The sequence below is a fragment of the Neovison vison genome, chromosome 14 (genome assembly GCF_020171115.1).
Source record: "Neovison vison isolate M4711 chromosome 14, ASM_NN_V1, whole genome shotgun sequence".
Taxonomy (NCBI): Eukaryota; Metazoa; Chordata; class Mammalia; order Carnivora; family Mustelidae; genus Neogale; species Neogale vison.
Genome location: NC_058104.1, coordinates 19,436,322 through 19,455,886, shown reverse-complemented (window position 1 = coordinate 19,455,886; position 19,565 = coordinate 19,436,322). Strand labels below are relative to the sequence as shown.

Genomic DNA, 19,565 nt, shown 5'->3' with positions numbered 1-19,565 from the left:
CTCTCTCTCTGCCTGCCTCTCTGCCTACTTGTGATCTTTGTCTGTCAAATAAATAAATAAAATCTTAAAAAAAAAAAAAGAATAAGATTTTCCTGGAGTCTCTGTAACACTTTGAAACTTAAGTCCTTTGGTGGCAGGGGCAAGAGATGGTCTAAATGTTTCCGTATGTCTCAGATGCTCCGGGGTCCAGGGGTCGTAAAAGCCTTTGGGAATCAACTTCCACATCAATGTCCTTATTTTATTTTATTTAATTTGAAGATTTTATTTATTTATTTATTTATTTGAGAGAGAGAGAGAGACAGAGAGAGAGGGAACACAAGCAGGGGGAGTGGGAGAGGAAGAAGCAGGCTTCCCGCTGAGCAGGGAGCCTGATGCTGGGCTCGATCCCAGGATCCCAGGATCCAAGGATCATGACCCAAGCTGAGGGCAGAGGCTTAACAACTGAGCCACCCAGATGCCCCAGCAATGTCCTTATTTTATAAATAAGAACATGTGGGGAAGGGACTGGCCTGAGGACTAGGGATGGGGGGGAGGGTTGGGGGACTCCTGCCTCCCTCCCCTGCAGACCTCATTGTTCCTCCTTTCCTGCGGGGCCCAGCCCTCACTCCCACCCCCCTCTAAAGTGGCCCTGAACCTTCCCAGCTGTCTGGGCCCCATTTGGGCTCACTGCCAGACTCGGTTTACTGTCTGATCAGCTCAGTCCTCTTGACTGGAACACACTTAACGCAGGTGGACAGTGGGCCGCAGTCTAACCCCACCGCACACGATGTAACCTGAGCACAGGCTGGCTATTTTGAACCAGAATCCCGCGGCTTTTATGACCAGCCATGAAGTATTTCTGTCATGCCAGGGCCTGGGGTCATTAGTTTCAAAGGATTTTTTGTCTACCTTCTAGATGGCCATGCTTCCTGTACATTTGGGCCAGACTCTGTGCTAAGTACTTTGTGTGGATTCTCAACAGTAAATCTTCAAAAGGACTCTCCTCCTAATCCTTGGGGCTATGGCCAGTTGTTGTCGCTGTTTGACAAATAAGGAAACGGAGGCTGGGAGCAGGAAGACGTCTTGCCGGGTGTCAGCTGACCATTTGTGGTTGAGGTCGGGGATCTGAATCAGGCAGGTGCGCTCCCCAACCTCTTTTCTCAATTGCCATCGGCACTACCACCACCTGAGTGTAACCGACCATTTAGCCAAGGCACAGAGACCCATCTAGTCTCTGCCACACCTGTCTGGGGGGAACCACCTGGGTGTGAGCCACGGAGACGCGAGCGCTGCGCGCGAGGGGCCGCGGAGAGCCAGGTGAGGGCCGTCAGCCAGGGGGCGCGCCAGGCCCGGGGGAGGGGGTGGTGAGTGTGAGGCTGGGTGTGCCCGGGAAAGCGGCCTGTGTGCGCCCGCCCACCTGCCAGTCACTAGAGAGCAGGGGCCGGGGAGGGTGGGCGGTGTCCCGACAGGTCCCCGTGTCCCACCCCCAGGCCAGGCTGGACGCACCAGGCCGAGGGCTCGCGCCCAAGGGGCCTGGAAGCCCCGCCCGCCCGGTGGCCCCTCCTCCGGGAAGGTAAGCACCACCTTCTCCCGGAGCGGCGGGGAGAGCCGGAGGCCGGCGGTCGCCCCGCCCCCCGTGAGTAGTGACCGCTCGCCGCCGTCGCCGCGCCACACTAGGGGTTTCTGCGCCGCCGCTCGCTCACCTGCGTCCCCTGCCCGCCCCTCGGTGCGCGCCGGGCCCGCCCGCCTCCCAGTGCCAGCCCGGCGCCGCGACCCGCCGCCCCCGCCCGCGCACCCCGAGCGCCACCATGAACTCGCTCTTCAGGAAGAGAAACAAAGGCAAATACAGCCCCACCGTGCAGACTCGGAGGTGAGTAGACGTCGCACGCCTCGCCCGGGACGGCGGCGGGAAACCAGCGCGCTGAGGGGCGTCCTAGGCGGGGAAGCACAGCCCGGAGCGTGGGGGCAGCGACCTGGCCGGGAGAGCTGCAGAGCGCCCCCGAAAGCGTGGCCCAGGGGGCGGGGAGCTGACCCGGGAGTGCGCGCCAGGAGGGAACGCGGCTCCGAGGGACACCCTTGAGCTGGCGAGCGCTGCCAGGGTGGGAATGGAGGTGGGCGCTGGGGGCGACCGAGGGGAAACATGATACTTGGCACCAGAGATTGTAGGAGCCCAGGGAGCATTAACTTGGTCACCTAGAGCGTGGAGAGCTGAGCTGGAAGTACAGGGGACTTCTGGAAGTACAGGGTCGCCCTTGTGCTGGGGGTTCTCCCGAGATGGGACGCACCGCAGGGGTGGACGGTGGTGTGTCGGGAGGAAGCTAAAGCCAAGGCGGGGGCGCCGCAGGGGACTCAGGAAGTTTCGTGTAGGGGCTCACGGGGGAAGGGAAATTGAGCTGGGCTGGGGAGGGGGGTGCTCGCCAGAGCTTCCTGGAGAGCGCGCAGGTGCGCCTGGTTTGGTGGGGCTGCAGGTGGGAGTGGTGTGCGGCGGGAAGGTGGTCTGTGTGCCGCCTGCGGAAGCTGTTCCCCGTACCTGCCACCCTGCCCTCCAGAGCGTCACCTAGAAAAACCCGTGGGTGTGTATGGGGTCGGTGGGTTATGGGGGAACAGGCTGAGGCGCCCCTTTACCTCTGCCGGGGTTTGCGTGGCAGCTGGGCGTCATCCGAGCCTCCTTTTCGCTGCCTGACTTCCCAGGGGTGCGCCCCACCCCCACCCCCCAGCCCAGAAACTGGCGGCGTCTCTGAGCCTCAGGTTCCCAGGGCGGCCTGGGAAGGGAATGACATGTCTTGATGTGTTTGCGTTGAGACGGCAGCCCACGTCCGTTTTGATAAGCCTAATGTATTCATTTAATAACCGGTTTAGGGAAGCCTCTTGGAGATGCTGAGATTGAGGGAAGGGTTGGGACTTCGACGCTTGCAAATATGAGTTGGGGGGCTCCTGGCTAGGACGGTGCACTTTACCAAGCTCTATTCAGGTGGGAGACTCAGCGAATTGCACTGCCCACCAGCCTGGCAGTATCCATCCTAACATGCCCTCACGCCACCATGGACTCCTGGACTCCTGTCCAGGCCCAGAAGGTGGGAAGGCTCCAGCCAGGGCTCCCACAGTACTCTTGCCATCCAGCCCAGGCAGATCCCTCAGCAGGTACAGGCAGGCCTGGGCACTCCATTTCTGTGAGTTCCAGGTTTTTCAGAAACTGCACCCCCTGTGATTTCAGGGTTCCCCATCTCTGCTTTGGACTGTTTCAAGCTCAGAAGCATTTATTTTCCCCTCCAAAGTCTCCCCCTTCCCGAGCCTCCCCAGGCTTTCACAACCCCAGAGGTTGGGCAGGGCCCTCTATGCTGTTCCTCTGTGGCTGAGTCCAGCTGGCTCTCAGATCTAGCTGGGGTCCCGTCCAGTCCCTGGGCTGTTCCCTGGAGCATTGCACAATCGCATGCTCTGTGCCAGCCATGGGGACTGCTCTGTTCTCTCCCCACCAAGACTCGGGCTCCTCCAGTCCTTCACACATGCACACACACACCGGGAGATGGGCCAGGCCTCACCCTGCCCTCTGCCTCCCCCATCCCTCCAGACCCTAATCCCTTCAGCTGTCTGTCTGGTCCCCCAATAGAAGGTTGGACCTAACAAGGTTATGATGAAATCGTACAAGCTGGAAGGGTCTTGGCTTTCCCAACAGAGGATAGGAAGGAAGGAATTCCCATCCTTTATAGCTTCATGGACTCCATGAAGGGCCTGGGGCAGCAAGGACTCAGGGTCCTACCCCTCTGTTGTTCCCTCTTCCCTCCCTGCATACTTCTGGCCCAAGGCAGCCATCCTCTGCCCTTGACTGACAGCCCTGGATCTCAGATCTCAGATTTGAGGTTCTTTCTCCAGGAAGCCTTCCTGATTCTCTCCCCAAGGATGGGATGAGAGACTCTTCCTTTGGGCTCTGTGGCCTGGGACAGACAGCCCTGAGTAGGGACCGGGAGCTTCCCTCCCTGATCTCACCAGACCAGTGCATCCTTCTGTCCCTTCCCCTCAGTAGGGACAAGTTCATGGACTGGGTTGTGGGCTGGGGAACAGCCTCTTGCTCCGTTCTCTCAACAAGAATCTTCTGAGTGTCAGTTGGTGCCTAGCACTGTCGTGGAGCTCCAAGATGTGGTCACTTGTGACGGGGTCACTGACCCTCAATCTTTCACCCTGGGGGGGGGTCTCCTTTATGTGAGGGAGGGTGGGGTTGCCAGCGAGTTGGGTGGGAGCTCCGTCCCGAGAGCAGAAGGCCTCCCTTCTGATCCCAGGTTTGCCACAGGTGCTACAGGCAAGTCGGGGAACCGCCCTGAGCCTCACCTTCCTCACCCGCCAAGCTGGGACGGTACGAATACGCGTCTCCAGCATGAGGTCCTGGGAGGGGGACAAATGTGACCGCACACAGAATGCCCCTAGCACACAGGAAGTACCCAGACAGAGGGTCAGTATCACCCCCTTCAGTGCAGGGGACCCAGGATCCGGAAGCAAGGGAACCACAGAAGAGCCCTCTTGGAGAAAACTGCCTCTCCCTGTTTGTCCGCCTTCTAGCATCTGAAACTGGGGAGGGCTGGGACAGGGGAACCCCACTGCTCTTGTCACCCTGGTTCCTAATAACAGGTGTGGGAGCTGATGTTCACACCTAAGCTAATGACAGGGTCAGGCCTAATAGTGCAGGTCACCGAGGATGAGCACAGCCATCCAGCCCAGCAGGGAAGGTCTGGAGGGGACCTAACCCTGAAAAGCAGCCGAGAGTGCAGCCCCTAGCAGCTGCCCCTTCCTGGTTAGGCAACCCAGGGCAAGCTGCTTGGCCTTTGAGCTGGCGTTTCCTCCCCTGTAGAATGGGCATAAGCATTGTTGTGGGATGATATTGATGGCATGAGGATTAAATGAAATAACACAGGGAAAGAGATGAGAGTTCTAGGAGGCCTCAATCTATGGCTGCTGTGATGATTATAACTACTGAACAAATGCAGATAAGACACCTACCACGTGCCTGGGGTTGAACTGGATGCTGATGGACAGGCTGTGCACTGCACAACTCCAGGGCTGCTGTTCCCGGGGAGGGTGGAGGAGACATGGACAATCTCCTTGTACTTGATGGAGTTATGCTTAATTACTAGTGTGGCTACAGGACGGTGTCTTGGTGGTGGGACTTAGGGCTGGATAGATGAGGTCTCTAGCACAGCGACTCTGGTGTGCCTGACTGGTCTGAAGTCAGAGCTGTTAGGGCGGAGACCTAGGAGATCAGGCAGGGCTTCCTGGGGAGGTGTCCAACCTGTCATGGGGAGGAGTGGACTGGTTAAAATCCAGCTTGGCAGTTAGACTGAATTCTGCCTCTGTTTGACTTTGGCAAAGAAATTTGGCCTCACAGAGCCTCAGCTTCCTCATCCGTAAAATGGGACTCATTTTGCCCCTCTGCCTAGACATGGGTCCCAGTAAGCCCCCTGCAGCCTGGCTTCACCTCTCAAACTAACCTGAGTTGCATCCTGCAAGAATTAACCTATCTTAACAGGGAGCATCCTGTGTGGGAGGCGGGGCCCAAGGCTTTAAGGGCTGGTGAAAGGGGTGCCTACCCACCTGGAAGCCGGCTGGGGTACCCTGAGCCTCTTGGTGTTTGAGAGTACAAAGTCTGATGTCAGACAGGTGTGAGTTCAAGTCCTCCCTTTGCCCCTCCTGACTTTGTGACCTTGGGCAGGTCACTTAACATCTCTGAGTCTTAGATTCTTCATCTGCAAAATGAGAGTGATGACAGCACGCCCCCGCTGGTAAGGTTGCTCGGTGCCCAGCCCCAGATCCAGCTCATCGGGAGTCAACTCCTGCACCGGTCAGCGCACACTGTAAGGGTAAGGCTAGTGTTAAGCCCAGAGCTGACCAGGCAGTTGTCTTCTTTTCCCAGGTGGGGCAGGAGATCCACCCACTCTCATCCATTCACCTCACCATTCATGGGGCCCCCCACCTCCAGGAGATCCATGCAGACACACCTGCACACACTGATTAGTGACAGCTAGAAAGCCTCAACGATTTGGGGAGGGTTCTGTCAGCAAAGCCCACCTCCAGCCACTGGGGTGGTTTGTACTGGAGGATCCCACCATTTCTCAAGCACCTTCGGTGCGCCCAGCGCAGCTGTGGGTGTTACAGCGTCTCATTCTGACACCGTGCCAGCCAGTCTGGTGCTGGTGTCTCATTTCACTGAGGGTAACACTGAGGCCAAGAGTAAAGGCACTCACCTCCCCTTGTAGCTCGCAGGTGGCCTACGCTGGGGGCCCAGGAGCCCCTGGGAAGGGAAACTAGGTCTTCCCACCCACACCTGGGTCTGGTGGCAGCTCTCTCCAGGGACTGCCCCAGGGCAGATGGTGGAGTCACTGGCTTTTGTATTCCCTGACTCCGCCCCAGCAACCCTGTCTGCTTCCCCTCTGTGTGGCTTTGCCCTCACTTGCCCAGTGCTCCTGTTGGCAGAGGGAAGGAGACCTGATAAATTAGATTCAGAACAGAACAGCACTGAACCTTTGGAATGGCTGCTAATGGTGGCATTTTGAGCATTGTCAGGGGCAGTCATCTGGGGATGGGAAGTTTTTCGGGGAGAGGCTTAGCTCAATTCACACCTTTCAGGCAATACCCCAAGGAGGGTGAGGGGCACCCAAAGGGCCTGGGCACTAGGGAGAAGCTGCCTCTAAGAGCATTTCCAAGGCTCCTTGTCAAGGGAGGAGGACCTGGGCTTCCCGGCTCCCTCCTACTCCAGGCAGGGGCACCTGCCCTTCTCCCGGCCTGCCCCAGCCTGTCTCTGGAGGGGGAAAGGGGAAATGGCCTCTGGTCTTTGTTCTCTGTGCTCTTGGTGGCCCTTCTGTGTTTCAGCCTCCTGAGCCTGGGCAGGGAGGCCCCTGGTCCCCCAGGCAGGAGGTCGCTCTCTGTAGGGGCCAGCCCTGCATTGTCCTCAGTTCTGCCTTGCTTATCCTTGTCTAGCCAGCAGCGCAGGCCCTCTTGCCGGCATACTTCTAGTAGCCTCTTCACAGTTCCTGCTTCCACCCTGACACCTTAGTCCCTTCTCCCCATGGCTGCCGGGGAGTTCTTTGCAAGATGCAGATCTGATCCTGTCCCCTGCTGCTTAACCCTTGCCCCTTTGCTCTCAGGCCCTGGTTGAGGCAGCCCTGCACACATGAATCCGTGCCCCTTACCCTGTCCTTTCCACACCACATCCAACCACATGGCCTTAGCCCGTTTCTATTCCTCTTTCTTGGTTGGTCTCTGTTCCTTAAGCCCTCCCTAACCTCTTGTCTTGCCCATCTCCTTGATCCTTATCTCAGCAGCCATTTAACTCTGGTCTTTTGGCCAGAGGGAGGTGGATATCTCCCCTCCCCACCCAAGAGACTGGCTGGTGTGACACATGTGCTGAATGAACAAATGAATGAATGAATGAATGAGGGTGAGCCATGAAGGACTGCTAAGATGCTCTCCCTCCTTGAACCCCTCACAGAGCACACACACGTGTGCGCACACACACACACACACACATGCACGTGCACACGCACACTGACCAGGAAGGTGGGGGTGGAACAGAGTGTGAGGGCCTGAACAGAGAGTGCCGTTGACCCCTGTCCTCATCCAGCCACCTTTTGTGTGCTCAGTAAGCAGGAGGCAACAATGCAGGGTGGTAAATGCTGGGACAGTGGAGGCAGAGGGGCCCGAGCCAGCCCGAGGGCTTCTGGGGGACGAGCAGGCGGTGGGTGGATGGAGAGAGCCTGGAGCGGGATGAGGTAGGGTAGGTGCCTCCAGGTGCATCAGCCCGAAAAGTCATCAGTGAACAAAGCTAATGAAGGAGACAGTACATTTATGTACATTTGAAAAAACATTCATACAAAGCAATTTGATGTTTGTTTTTGTTTTTGTTTTTTTTGCAATATGATGTTTCTGGATGCAGACAGAGGTACGTAGTGGAGAGCATGAAACAGGCTTAGGAAACCAGTATCTCCAAAATCACCCTCCCCCAGAGGAGGTGGCCGAAGGGGTAATACACGATAACATCGTATTTCTTAGTAAACAAAATCCAAAGCAAGTACGGCAGCGTGGGAACATCAGCCGTGTCTTGGTGGTAGGGTTCTTTTCTGTGCTTTTGTGTGTGTTTGAGCTAGATCATGATTTTTCAGGTCTTTAAAGTGAGGAGTGAGATGGGCAAGGAGAGCTGGCAGCAGGAACAGCATGGGCTGGAGCCTGGAAGGGAGCCTGGAGTCCTGTGTCTCAGGATCTGGTCATTAGTGGGAGAAGGGGTCATGGGGAGAAGGGGAGGTAAGCCCAGAGGGGCAGGTCCTGAGGCCATAGGAGCAAGACCAGAAGGCAAGCAGGATGGTTCTGGATCGGGAGACACAGATGGAAAGTGTCAGGAAGGCAACAGGGGGTACTGGGAAAGCTGTGAACATACAGGAGGCTCAGGGTTGAGTCCTGGCTTGGAGTGGCCGCCCTAAAAATGAAGATATGTGGTGTTTCTCAGCCCCAATGGCTCTGTTTCAGGTGAGGCTCAGAGTTTAGTAGCCTGCCCAGCGATCCTGAGATGCTCTAACACGGACATTCTGAGCTGGGAGCAGGCAAGCTGGCCACCAGAGTGTTCCAGCTGGCCGCCTGGCCCACCCTCACCTGGGCGAAGGGTTTGTCAGGCCTTGTAAGGTAGCTGCCCACCCAGCCACTCCCTGACCGGCAGCTCCGTCTGTGGCCTGCTGACCCCGGAACGCTGCAAGGAACTCCTCGCTGCCCCAGTGGCCTGGGCTGGGGTCTCAGACTCCCAGCTTTTCTGGTTTTCATTTCTCCGTCCTGGGTGTGGGGACATTGTGGATCCAACTGAAGGTTGAGGAAGGATTCTAAGTCTGTGCCAAGAACTGAGAGGTCTTGGTCCTGCTGCCACGATTAAGGAGCTTCACTCTTACCAAGTATAAAATGAGCAACCAAGCTCCACTGTTCCTGAAGGGGAGGCCGGGGCCCATGGGCAGGGACAGAGGGCATGGTGGGTGGAGTAGAAGGAACCTGAGTTTGGGAGTTGCATACCCGCCCTTCAGGCCCTGCTGTGCTGCTGGCCTCATTCCTACCCCTCTCTGGGCCTGACGAAGGCCGGGACTTTGCATGCTGTGCAGTCACTCCCATACCCCCAAGAATGGTGCCAACCACAATTAGCACTCAGTAGACAGTGGCAGAAGGTCTCTCTTGACTCTGGGTTGGAGGAGCATAAGCTTGTGGAGAACACTGGAGACAGTAGGCGTACAACATCAGGGATATAGTAGGTGCTTAATAAAAGGAGCCTTGTACTCCTGGTCTTGAACCTGGAATGACGTCCTGACTTGCAGGGGCACTGAGATTGGCTTGAGCCCGGTTTAAACCTTGCATAAATCTTCAAGATTAGCCCTGATGTTACCCAAGGCAAACGTCTGCATGTGGGTAACAGGAGCCCAAGAGCACACGCCTGACACGGGCCTGAAGGTTGGGTGGCTTCGCTGGGCGGAAACAGATTAGGCCGGGAAACGGATTTGCAGTTACTACACCAGCAATCTTCTCTGTTTAGGACGTACTTACCTAGGATTAATAGCTGGGTGTGGAGGATTTTACTGTCTAATTACCATGGAGGTTTCTAGTAAGGAGAGTATCAGTCAATTGACCAATCAATCTGGTATTTACTGCATGTTTCCTGTGTACTGCTTTCTTACAAGACTTCCTTCCTGTAGAGATCTGGGGATTCTTCCTCAGTCCACTCCCCCTAACCCTGTGACACATTACTGTGGTTCATTTCCGGGTTCTCAGCTTTGGAGGTACGTTAGATTCATATGAGGAGTTTAAAAGCAGTGTCCAGGCCCTTTGGCAGGCCAATTAAGCCAGAAAATCTCTGGGGTGGGGCCCACACCTCCGTCTTTGGATGTGTAGCCAGGGTTGCGAATTCCACATTTACACTGATAACTTTGATCGGTCTCGTCTGTGAGGTGCACACACCTACCTTGCTTTCCCATTGCTGTAGCAGCGGCCCGGGCCGTTGTGCTGTATTCCTTTATTCTCAACTGTCCCGTATCATTCTGTTTTAGGTGTGTGTCTTGTGAAATGGCAAAGAGCTGGCTTTTGTTTTGTTTTTGTATTCTCACCTGAGAGTCTTATCTTTTTTTTTTTTTTTTAAAGACTTTATTTATTTATCGACAGAGATCACAAGTAGGCAGAGAGGCAGGCAGAGAGAGAGGAGGAAGCAGGCTCCCCGCTGAGCAGAGAGTCCAATGTGGGGCTCGATCCCAGGACCCTGAGATCATGACCTGAGCTGAAGGCAGAGGCTTTAACCCACTGAGCCATCCAGGCGCCCCAAGAGTCTTATCTTTTAACAGGAGAGTTTGACTCATTCACGTTTATTGTAATAACTGATGTGTTTGCACCTACCTCTGACATGTTAGTTTGTATTTCCTATTTATCATGCTTTATCTTTTGTTTCCTTTTGGCTCTTTTCCTTCATTTAATTGGGTCAATCTGTATTTTTCACAATTAAGTTAGGATATAAAGCCTGAATGAGACAGAGTGGATGAAAATACGCTGACCCAGGTATTCTGAATCTTTGCAGTTATAGTCATTGGGGTGTTTTGCTTCATCCTACTTATTAGGTTATAAACCTTTGGACTGTGTGGCTGGTGGATGTCTGCCTTTGGTTGACATGATTCTGGGGTCCTGGGATCAAGTCCTGTGTGGGGCTCCCTGCTCAGTGGGGAGTCTGCTTTTCCCTCTCTCTGCCTGCTGCTCCGTCTACATGTGCTTCAGCCACCTGCCCTCTGTCAAATAAATAAATGAATCTTTTTTTTTTTAAGATTTAAATTATTTATTTGACAGAACAAGAGAGCACAAGCAGGGGGAATAGCAGAGGGAGAGGGAGAAGTAGACTCCCCATTGATCAAGGAGCCTGTAGCAGGGCCCAATGCCAGGACCCTGAGATCCTATCTAACATCAGCCTAACCGACTGAGCCACCCAAGTGCCCAATAAATATAATCTTAAAATAATGAACTTTTGGACTTACCTATCTTTGGGCGGGCAGTTTGGTGCCCTTAATTCCAGGTCTTGCTTAGGTTTGAAGGTCAATAAATAAGTGTTGAATTGAGCGGATGTCTGATAGCATGTTAACAACTCCTGTCTTGGGTTGGTAATGGAGAAGGGCCTGTTCCCAGGGCCTGTAAGGGGGATGGAGAGATGATGAGTTGGGGGTCAGGCTGAAAGGTTATTCAGGAGTGATTGACTAGAAGACAGCTGGGGTGATAGCAGTCATCCGTCTGGATGCTTACTAGTCCAGTGGCTGCCTGACTTCAGAACATTCCAGGGCTCCCAACTGCACCCAGCAGAGCATGGTACCTGCGTGTAGAGGGCCAGAGCCCCTAAATCACAGCCCCACACCCTTTCCCAGGCCCCCAGAGCTGCCCCAGCCAAGCTGCCCCTCCTCCCGAGTCCCAGTCTGTTCCCTGGGAGCAATAATAGTACCAACCTGGAGGGGCTGTTAGGAGGATCCAAGTGGAAACATGTGTTAGGCCCTGGAGCAGGGGACAGCCCGGAGAGGTGTTCCCTCTGTGCTGATTCCTTCTCCCAGAAGGCCTGCTCAGAGGGACAGATCGGGAGCCCCTCACGGTGGCATCTTAGGAGGATGTTTGAGTCAGTTGCCACCACTATTACTCAACCACTGGGATTAATTGTACCGAGGCAGATGCCAACAAGATGTAAATCACTAGGCCTCCCCTGAGTGGGAAACGCCTTGCTGCTTCATCCTGTCTCCCCTGTGTCTCCCTGTCATTTCGTGGATGGGTATTGATGTCACCCTTGTTCTGAGAAGGTGTTTCTGGAGCCTGTTCTAATCCTGGCACCACCACTTCCCAGCTGTGTGACCTTGGGGGGGCGGTTCTCATCCCCTCTAAGCCACAGTTGTCTTCATCTGGAAAATGGGGGGTTAGGAATTGTGACCATGCTTTCAGAAGCTCAGTTCAGTACCTATTTATTGAGCCCCAAAGCTGTGCAAGGCCTGGAATTAAGGGCCACAAAGGGCCCTCTAAAAGATGAGTCGGTCCTGGGATGCCTGGGTGGCTCAGTCGGTTGAGTATTGGATTCTTGGTTTTAGCTCAGGTCATGATCTCGTGGTCCCGAGATCAGTGAGATCACGCCCAGCACTGGGCTCTGTGTTCAATGCAGAGTCTGCTTTCAGATTCTTGCTCCCTCTCTCTCTCCCACTTGGGCTCCCTCCATCTATAGAATAAATAGATAAATCTTTAAAAAAGAAAAAGCTGACTACATCCTTATTGTCCAAAAGTGTATAGTCTAATAAAGGCAGGATTAAGAAAAGTGCCCAATGGGGGCATCTGGCTGGCTTAGTTGGTGTCATATGATCTTGATCTCGGGGTTGTGAGTTCGAGCCCCACGTTGGGTGCAGAGATTACTTAAGATTAAAATCTTTAGAAATAGAGAAGTGTCCAATGACTGTAAGAGTGGCTTTCTCCCCGGACTGTAAGATTTCAGTGGATCTGGTTGGGAAGGAGCTGAGGAGGGCAAGAGGTACCTAGCAGGTGCCCTCAGTGTTTAGCACTCATTTCCCGAGTGCCTATTGTGTGTGCCTTTGTGTCAGGGATGGACAGATGTCTGGGAGGGACAAAAGGAAATGGGGGCCGAGGGATACCCAGCACCAGAGGTACACCTCCCAGCAGGTCTGGATGTCCCCGGAGAGTGCTCCTGCCCTGGCTGGCCCTGGAGGCAGATGATCCTGGCCAGCAGGCAGCCAGGTCCCTGCTCTGGGCTCTGGGAAGGGTGAGGCTGGTTCTGGGGAGAGGTGCGCACTCTTATGCATTCCAGACATTCCAAAACCGATGGCTCCTGCCCACCCTTCCCCTGCTCCGGTGCACACCCACTAAAACAGAATTAACCCCCAAAGGGAAGGGTGGATAGACCTGGTCAAGGGGAACACAGGGACTGACTCAGGCCTGGAAGCCTAGGTGGTCCCGGCCAAGGAGGAAGAGCATTTCCTGCTAGACAGATGCCTTGTGCCCACCACTTTCTGTCTCTACACACAGAGAAAGTTGAGTTGTGATTGATGGGGGACAGAGCCGTTCTCGGCAGGCAGGGACAGCTAGGGACACGGTCGTATGGCAGGGTTGCAGCACCCCTCTGGGGGTGTGATTTCATCCCCAGGGTGGCAGGTCCTGAAAGAGGTCAGGGCAGGAGAGAAGCTGTTCTCCCAGCCTGAAGGGAGAGATGGCAAGGAATGAGCCAAATGCCGGTGGGTCTGCCCTGGGGCCCGTGGGCAAGGATGTTCCAGCTCCGGGGGCCTGGGAAAGGGTCTGGGGCTGTGGTTTTGGGGCTGTGGTTTATGGGCTCTGGCCCTCTGCACGCAGGTACCATGCTCTGCTGGGTGCAGCTGGGAGCCCTGGAATGTTTTGAAGTCAGGTAGCCGGGAATCTGTAGACCAGACCTGGCCTTGGGGCAGGTGCCAGGGCAGCCTGCGTAGATCTGGTGGGAGACTGGCAGAGAGCAAAAGGAATGCCCATTTACTGAGTGTCCCTAGGTACCGGGCTCTGAGCAGGACCACTACATCCTCTGAGAGGACCCATCACCTTTACTGTGGCAGAACCGATGGGCTTGTAGCAAAGTGGCCAGAAGCCATAGAATCACCTGAACTCTGCCGTCCTGCTTGGGAACCACCAGCCACGTGAGGTGTGTTTAGAATAAGGCAAGATGTGCTGCAATTTAAAACTGCATGGCGTGGGGGGTCTGGGTGGCTCCGTGGGTTAAAGCCTCTGCCTTTGGCTCAGGTCGTGATCTCAGGGTCCTGGGATCGAGCCCTGCATCAGGCTCTCTGCTCAGCAGGGAGCCTGCTTCCCTTCCTCTCTCTCTGCCTGCCTCTCTGCCTACTTGTGATCTCTGTCACATAAATAAATAAATAAAACCTTAAAAAAAAAAAACCTGCATGGCAGCCTTCAGAAGATGTAATAGGAAAATAGGATGTAAAATAACGCATTAATAATGTTCCATGGACTACCTGTCAAAGTAATTTCTTACATTAACTAAATAACATATCATATAACAATTAAGTTCCCCTTTTTCTTTTGACTTTTTTTTTCATGTGGCTGTTGGAGAAATTTAAACCCCAAATGTGGCTTGCAGCCTATTTCTACGGGACAGCAGTGGCCTTGAATGCAATGCCACATAGTACAAACCCCCACTTGGGGATGCTCCCGACCTATGAAATGTGTCTTTCCGTTCACCGCTCCACAAGTAGACACCATAACCCTATAAATGGATGAGGAGATTCAGGTAGGTGGGAGCAGTAGCACGTCTGCTTACGCCAGACACCTGCGCGACTCATTGCCCTGTTGCTGGGGTGAGCGATGTTTTGGGCGCAATCCTGAGCCTCCACCATGTGACTGCCACATGCAGAGTGCTTTGCAAGGATTATCTCCTTGAATTGTCTCAATTCTCTGGGGTTGGACAGATTCTTATCACCATTACACAGACAAGAAAATAGGCAGAGAGAGACTAAGGCTAAGTCTACCCGGGTCAGAGCAACACCAGACCCTACATTCTTTCTCTGCACCAGGATGACTCAGTTTCCCTCCCTGCAGGCAGGATAGAGAGGAAAAATGGGCCAGCTGGGTTAACATGACTTGGGCACGGAGAGCTGAAGGCAGCAAGGATGGCTCTCGCTGCTAGCTGGAGGGTTGGCGATTTGTGGTGTCCTTGGAGAGCCTGGGACTCTCCTGGAGGTAGGAGGCTGGGAAGCAGGTCCTTCCACTGGCTGCTGAGCTTGGGAAGGAGTTAGACTGAGTGGGTCAGTTGGGCATGCAGTCAATAAACCAAGTCTTAGCCAGGATGGTCCTAGAGGTGATCTACAGAGACCCCACCACCACCAAAGTCCCAGTTGGTGCAAAGGCCCTGAGGCAGAAAAGGCTGGGTACAGGGGTTAGGTCTGGGCGTCCTCTGGGCCTTGGGGAGGAGTGTGAACTCTATTCTCACAGCATTTGAGATGCTCTGATGCTGTGGCAAGTTGGTGTCCAGACAGTGGTAAGATCAGATTGATTGTGGACATGTGCTGAAGCTGGCTAGAGGCAGCAAGAGTGGGTACGGGGAGGCAGTTGTGGGTGGCTGTTGCACTGGTCTAGATGAGAAGTAGCAATCTTGATCAGGTTGAGACCACAGGGCAAAGGGAGGATGGAGGCACAAGAGATCTGTTCCTGGGTGGAACCAAGGAAGGGAAAGGGAGGGATCTGGGGTGGTTCTGGGTTTCTGCTTGAACAACCAGGTAGACGGGCCCTCCCTGCTCTCCCATTCTGTGGTTTCCCTCCTACAGATGGGGGAGATTCTTAGAACAGCAGAAACCCTGCGGTGGAAACACCATACCTTTCAAATCCCAAACCTCTTTCTAAGCCCAAACCCAAGACCAGGTCTGGGATCTGAATCCTCCCAGCAGCCTTACTACCCATGTATGTACACCAGCCTCTCCCTGCAGGGATTGGAGGAGATACTTCCAAATATTGATGTTACTTGCAAATTTCCCATGCCTGGGCGAGGCGACAGCACAGGGACGAGGCGGAGCATGTCTTGGCTTGTGTGAGAATCAGTGTGAATGGTGTGCTGGCCCCGGGTTTGTTTTTTTTTTTTTTAAATCTCCCCGGTGCCAGTGGGTTCTGCCTTCAGGCCTCCGTTGCTGGCTTTTATCATCTCTTTAAAAGGAGCCCAGATCCCTGCACAGTGACCCCAAGTGGAGGCAGAGAGCCTGGGCTCACCCATACAGCCACTCTCTCATTTAAACCCCTGGCCAAGCACTGCGGCAGGCATACTGCCATGAGCCCCGCTAACAGATGGGGAAACTGAGGCTCAGAGAGGCTAAGTAATTCACAGCTTAGTAAGGACTGAGTCAGGATTCAAATACAGGCCAGCTGCCATGTGTCCAGGTGCTTAACCACCAGGCCATACTGCCCCTGCAGCCAGGGGAAAGGGCAGGGAGCACCTTCCTGAAATTAAAGCAAGAAGAGGTAGGCAGCAGGATGGGGGCGGTTAGGGTCCTCTGAGATGCCTGTGTTCTTTTCCTGCTCATATACTCCGTCCGTGGTGTCTAGATGACCTGGTCACCACCTGTGTCCCCACTGCTCTGGACAGTATCCCTGCTGGCCTGCGCACCACCTCCCCAGGCTGCTGCTGACCTCCTGGGCTTGGGTGGCCTCCTGCAGAGCAGGTTGGACTGTGGTTATTGAGTTTCTAACTCCCGGTGACAGAACGGGGGTACCTGACGCCGTTTCAAGCTGTCAGGCTCTCTCCCCGCTGTTCCAGGGCTCTGAGTGGAGCCTGGGACACAAAGAGACACCTGTTCTAGGCTGGCGCCTGCAGGCTCAGACCCAAAAGGCCATTGTTTGTCCCTCAGTGTGTCCTCAAGCCCAGCCCAGGGCTCTGGGGAGATGCCAGGCAGCCCCCTGGCCGGCTTGCACCCCGTGTTTCCCTCCTTGTACCAGGAGTCTCACATACAGACTAGGCCATGTAAGTGGGGCTCCTTGGCATACCTTGGACAGGACCCTGGCCCTCCTGGGCCCATGCCAGACCCCAGCCTCTTCAGCCCAGGAGGAGAAAATGAGGGCTGATTCTCTGGAGAAACGGGCCCAAGTCTGCCTAGGACCCCCCCAACCTGGCTTGTGCCTCCCATACAGCAACACCTGGGCAGGGCCGGGCCAGGCTGGGCTGGACTGAGGGGACCGTCATGGGGACAGCTGAATCCTGAGTCCTACCAGCTTCTACCAGGTGGTGTCTCGGGTCACGGCCCCACCTCCTCCCTGCCTGCACACAGGTGGGCGTAGTAGATGCCATTCCCATCACCAAGATGTCCTGTAGGGGTTGGCTGGAAAACCCAGAAAGCTGGAAGGAAACTTTAAAAACTCAACTATAAACTTGTTTCTAATTCCCTGGGTTTCCCCTCATGTCCTTTTTCTGGTCCAGGACCCCACGTCTCAGTCAGTGGTTCCGTCTTCTTAGGCTCCTCCAGGCTGATTGTTTCTCAGTCTTGTCTTTCGTGACCTTGACACTTTTGAGGGGAGCTGCCATAGACCGTCTCTCGGTTTGGGCTTGTCTTCTGGCCTCTAGCCATGAGATGGAGTCATACACTGAGAAGGGTTCCTTGGAACCTGTCCTCCTTGGTCCCTGGGGTCAGGTGTTCTGCCGTGCTGATATGCCTTCCCCTGGAGAAGTGAGCCTTCTATCTTCTCCACTGTGAGTTCACTGATTTTCAGAAGAAACCTCTTCTACAGGACCAGGCGTGACTGGCAAGCAGGGGTCCTCAGGCAGAGCCCAGTCCGTGGCTCAGGGAGCCACACGAGGGCTCAGGTGCATGGCGAATGGCACCCCCTGTGGGGGAGTACAAGGGCAGTGAGTACGTGTTGTGTGAATGAGCCGCCATCCTCACCGTTTGTGAGGCCTCTCCGGCGTGCTGGGTTCTTCGAGGTCCTTCACCGAACAGTACGTGTTGAACGTCTCCTACGTGCCCCGCACTGGTTCGGCCCCAGCTGAAACCGGGGAGATTTCCACTTGTGAAACTACATGATCTCTAATCTGCTTTTGGGCCTCCTGAGGCTGCCCTGAACCTCCAGCTCTGTCCTTGAACCTCAGAGTGGCCTTTGAAACCCAATTCAGGTGTTTCCAGTAGTGCTCCTGACCTGTCCCCCACCCACCTCACTTGACTAGGTGGAAAGGACTATCCCCACTTTACTGATGGTAAAACAGAGGTTCAGAAGCATAAAGAAGCTCCTCCAAGCTTACCCCATTGGCTGGTGTAGTCAGGATTTGAACCCTGTCTGACTCCAGGCACCAGCTGCCTCCTGTATGATCTCGGGTAGGTGCCTTTGCTTCTGAGGGCCTCGATTTGCTCATCTGTGTAACGAGCAGGTGGGGCTGGATGACTTCCAAGCCACCTTCTAGTACCAAAGGCCACCTGCCCTGAGAACCTGTGTCTGTGTTAAACTTTTGAGTAAGGAGGAGGCGGCTGGGTGTGTCCCTCTCCCAGCATGTCACTCCGACACGTCTCCCCTCTCTGGGGTGCGGGCACCTCGGCTTTCCTGGCTCTGCCGGTGATTGTCATTTCCGTGGGTGGGACAGGACTGGACGGGGGTGGTGGGGAAGGGCTGTATCTTGGTCTTCATCAGTCGGGCTGATGCCCTGTCTGGCTGTCCCTGTGGGTCTTATTAGTGAGATGAAAAGCTGGACTGGCCAGGCAAGTTCCCAGTCCTTTTGGGATCTCCGTCCCCTCCCTCCACGTTCCTGACCTGCCCACGTTCCTGCATTCCTGCACTCCTGGCTGGAACGCAGGACCCTGTGGGGCCTCTCATTCCTGATGATGCCAAACCCAAAAGGAAAAATTACTAAGACTGTGCCCCAGAGGCCTGGATTAGATCCCCAGCTCTCCTTGTCTCCTGGTAATGGGACTCGGGCCCAGTTCTTCTTAGTAGTTCTTCTATCAATGCCTCAGTTTCCCCATCTGCAAAATTGGAGAACAGTGCAGCTTCAGCAGTGGTGGGATCGAAGGAGCTCATCTATATGTGACTTGCTCAGCACTGGTGGGCACAGAGTCAACTTCCTGTGTGTTAACTAGCATCTTCTAGGCAGCTGGCCATAGCCTGGAACTGGTCTAGCCTCCATGGAAAACAGGAGAGAAGGCAGGAAGAAGGCTAAAAGGGGTGAGGGAAGAAGAAACAAGCCCCTATCACTTGCCAAACAATGGCTCTTGCCAATTTTTTTAGTATCAGATTTAATGAGATGTAAGTCACAAAGCATACCATTCACTCATATAAAGTATACAGTTAGGGGCACCTGGGTGGCTCAGTGGGTTAAAGTATACAATTAAATGGTTTTTAGTATATTTATGGAATTACCCAACTATCACAATCAATTTTTTAAAGATTATTTATTTATTTATTTATTTGACAGACAGAGATCACAAGTAGGCAGAGAGGCAGGCAGAGAGAAAGGGGGAAGCAGACTCTCTGCCAATCAGAGAGCCCGATGCAGGGCTCGATCCCAGGACCCTGGGACCATGACCCGAGCCAAAGGCAGAGGCTTAACCCACAGAGCTACCCAGGCGCCCCTATCACAATCAATTTTAGAACATTTTCATCGCCCCCCACCCCCAAAAAAAGACCCCATACCCTTCAGTGCTCACTTACTAGCCCCACCCCCACCCCCAGCCCCAGCCATGACTAATCTGCTTTCTGGTTCAATGGACTGGCCTGGTCTAGATAGTTCATGGAAATGGAATCCTACCATAGGTGACCTGTTGCGTCTGGCTGCTTTCACTCGGCGTAATGGTTTTGCGGTTCACCCACGCTATAGCAGATATTTGTGCTTTGTTCCTTTCTTCGCTGAGTGATATTCTGTTGTACAGATATTCCACATTTGTCCATTCATTGGTTGATGACCGCTTGTGTTGTTTCCACTTTTTGGCTATTGTAAATAGTGCTGTTATGAACATTCGTGTTTCGTTCAAGTTTTTGTGTGGGCTTATGTTTTTATTTCTCATGGGTAGATACTTAGGAGTGGAAGTACTAGGTCATGTGGCAACTTTATATTTAACTTTTTT

General features: G+C 54.3%; 1 protein-coding gene across 1 annotated transcript in view; it reads left to right on the top strand.

Moving 5' to 3' along the window:
- Nucleotides 1–1,719: 1,719 nt before the first annotated feature.
- PPL (periplakin) overlaps nucleotides 1,720–19,565 on the top strand; it is a 44,014-nt gene continuing 26,168 nt past the window's right edge. The window contains exon 1 of the mRNA XM_044232688.1: nucleotides 1,720–1,849. Coding sequence (XP_044088623.1) covers nucleotides 1,788–1,849 — 62 coding nt within the window. The 5' untranslated portion in view covers nucleotides 1,720–1,787. The remainder of the gene's footprint in view (nucleotides 1,850–19,565) is intronic.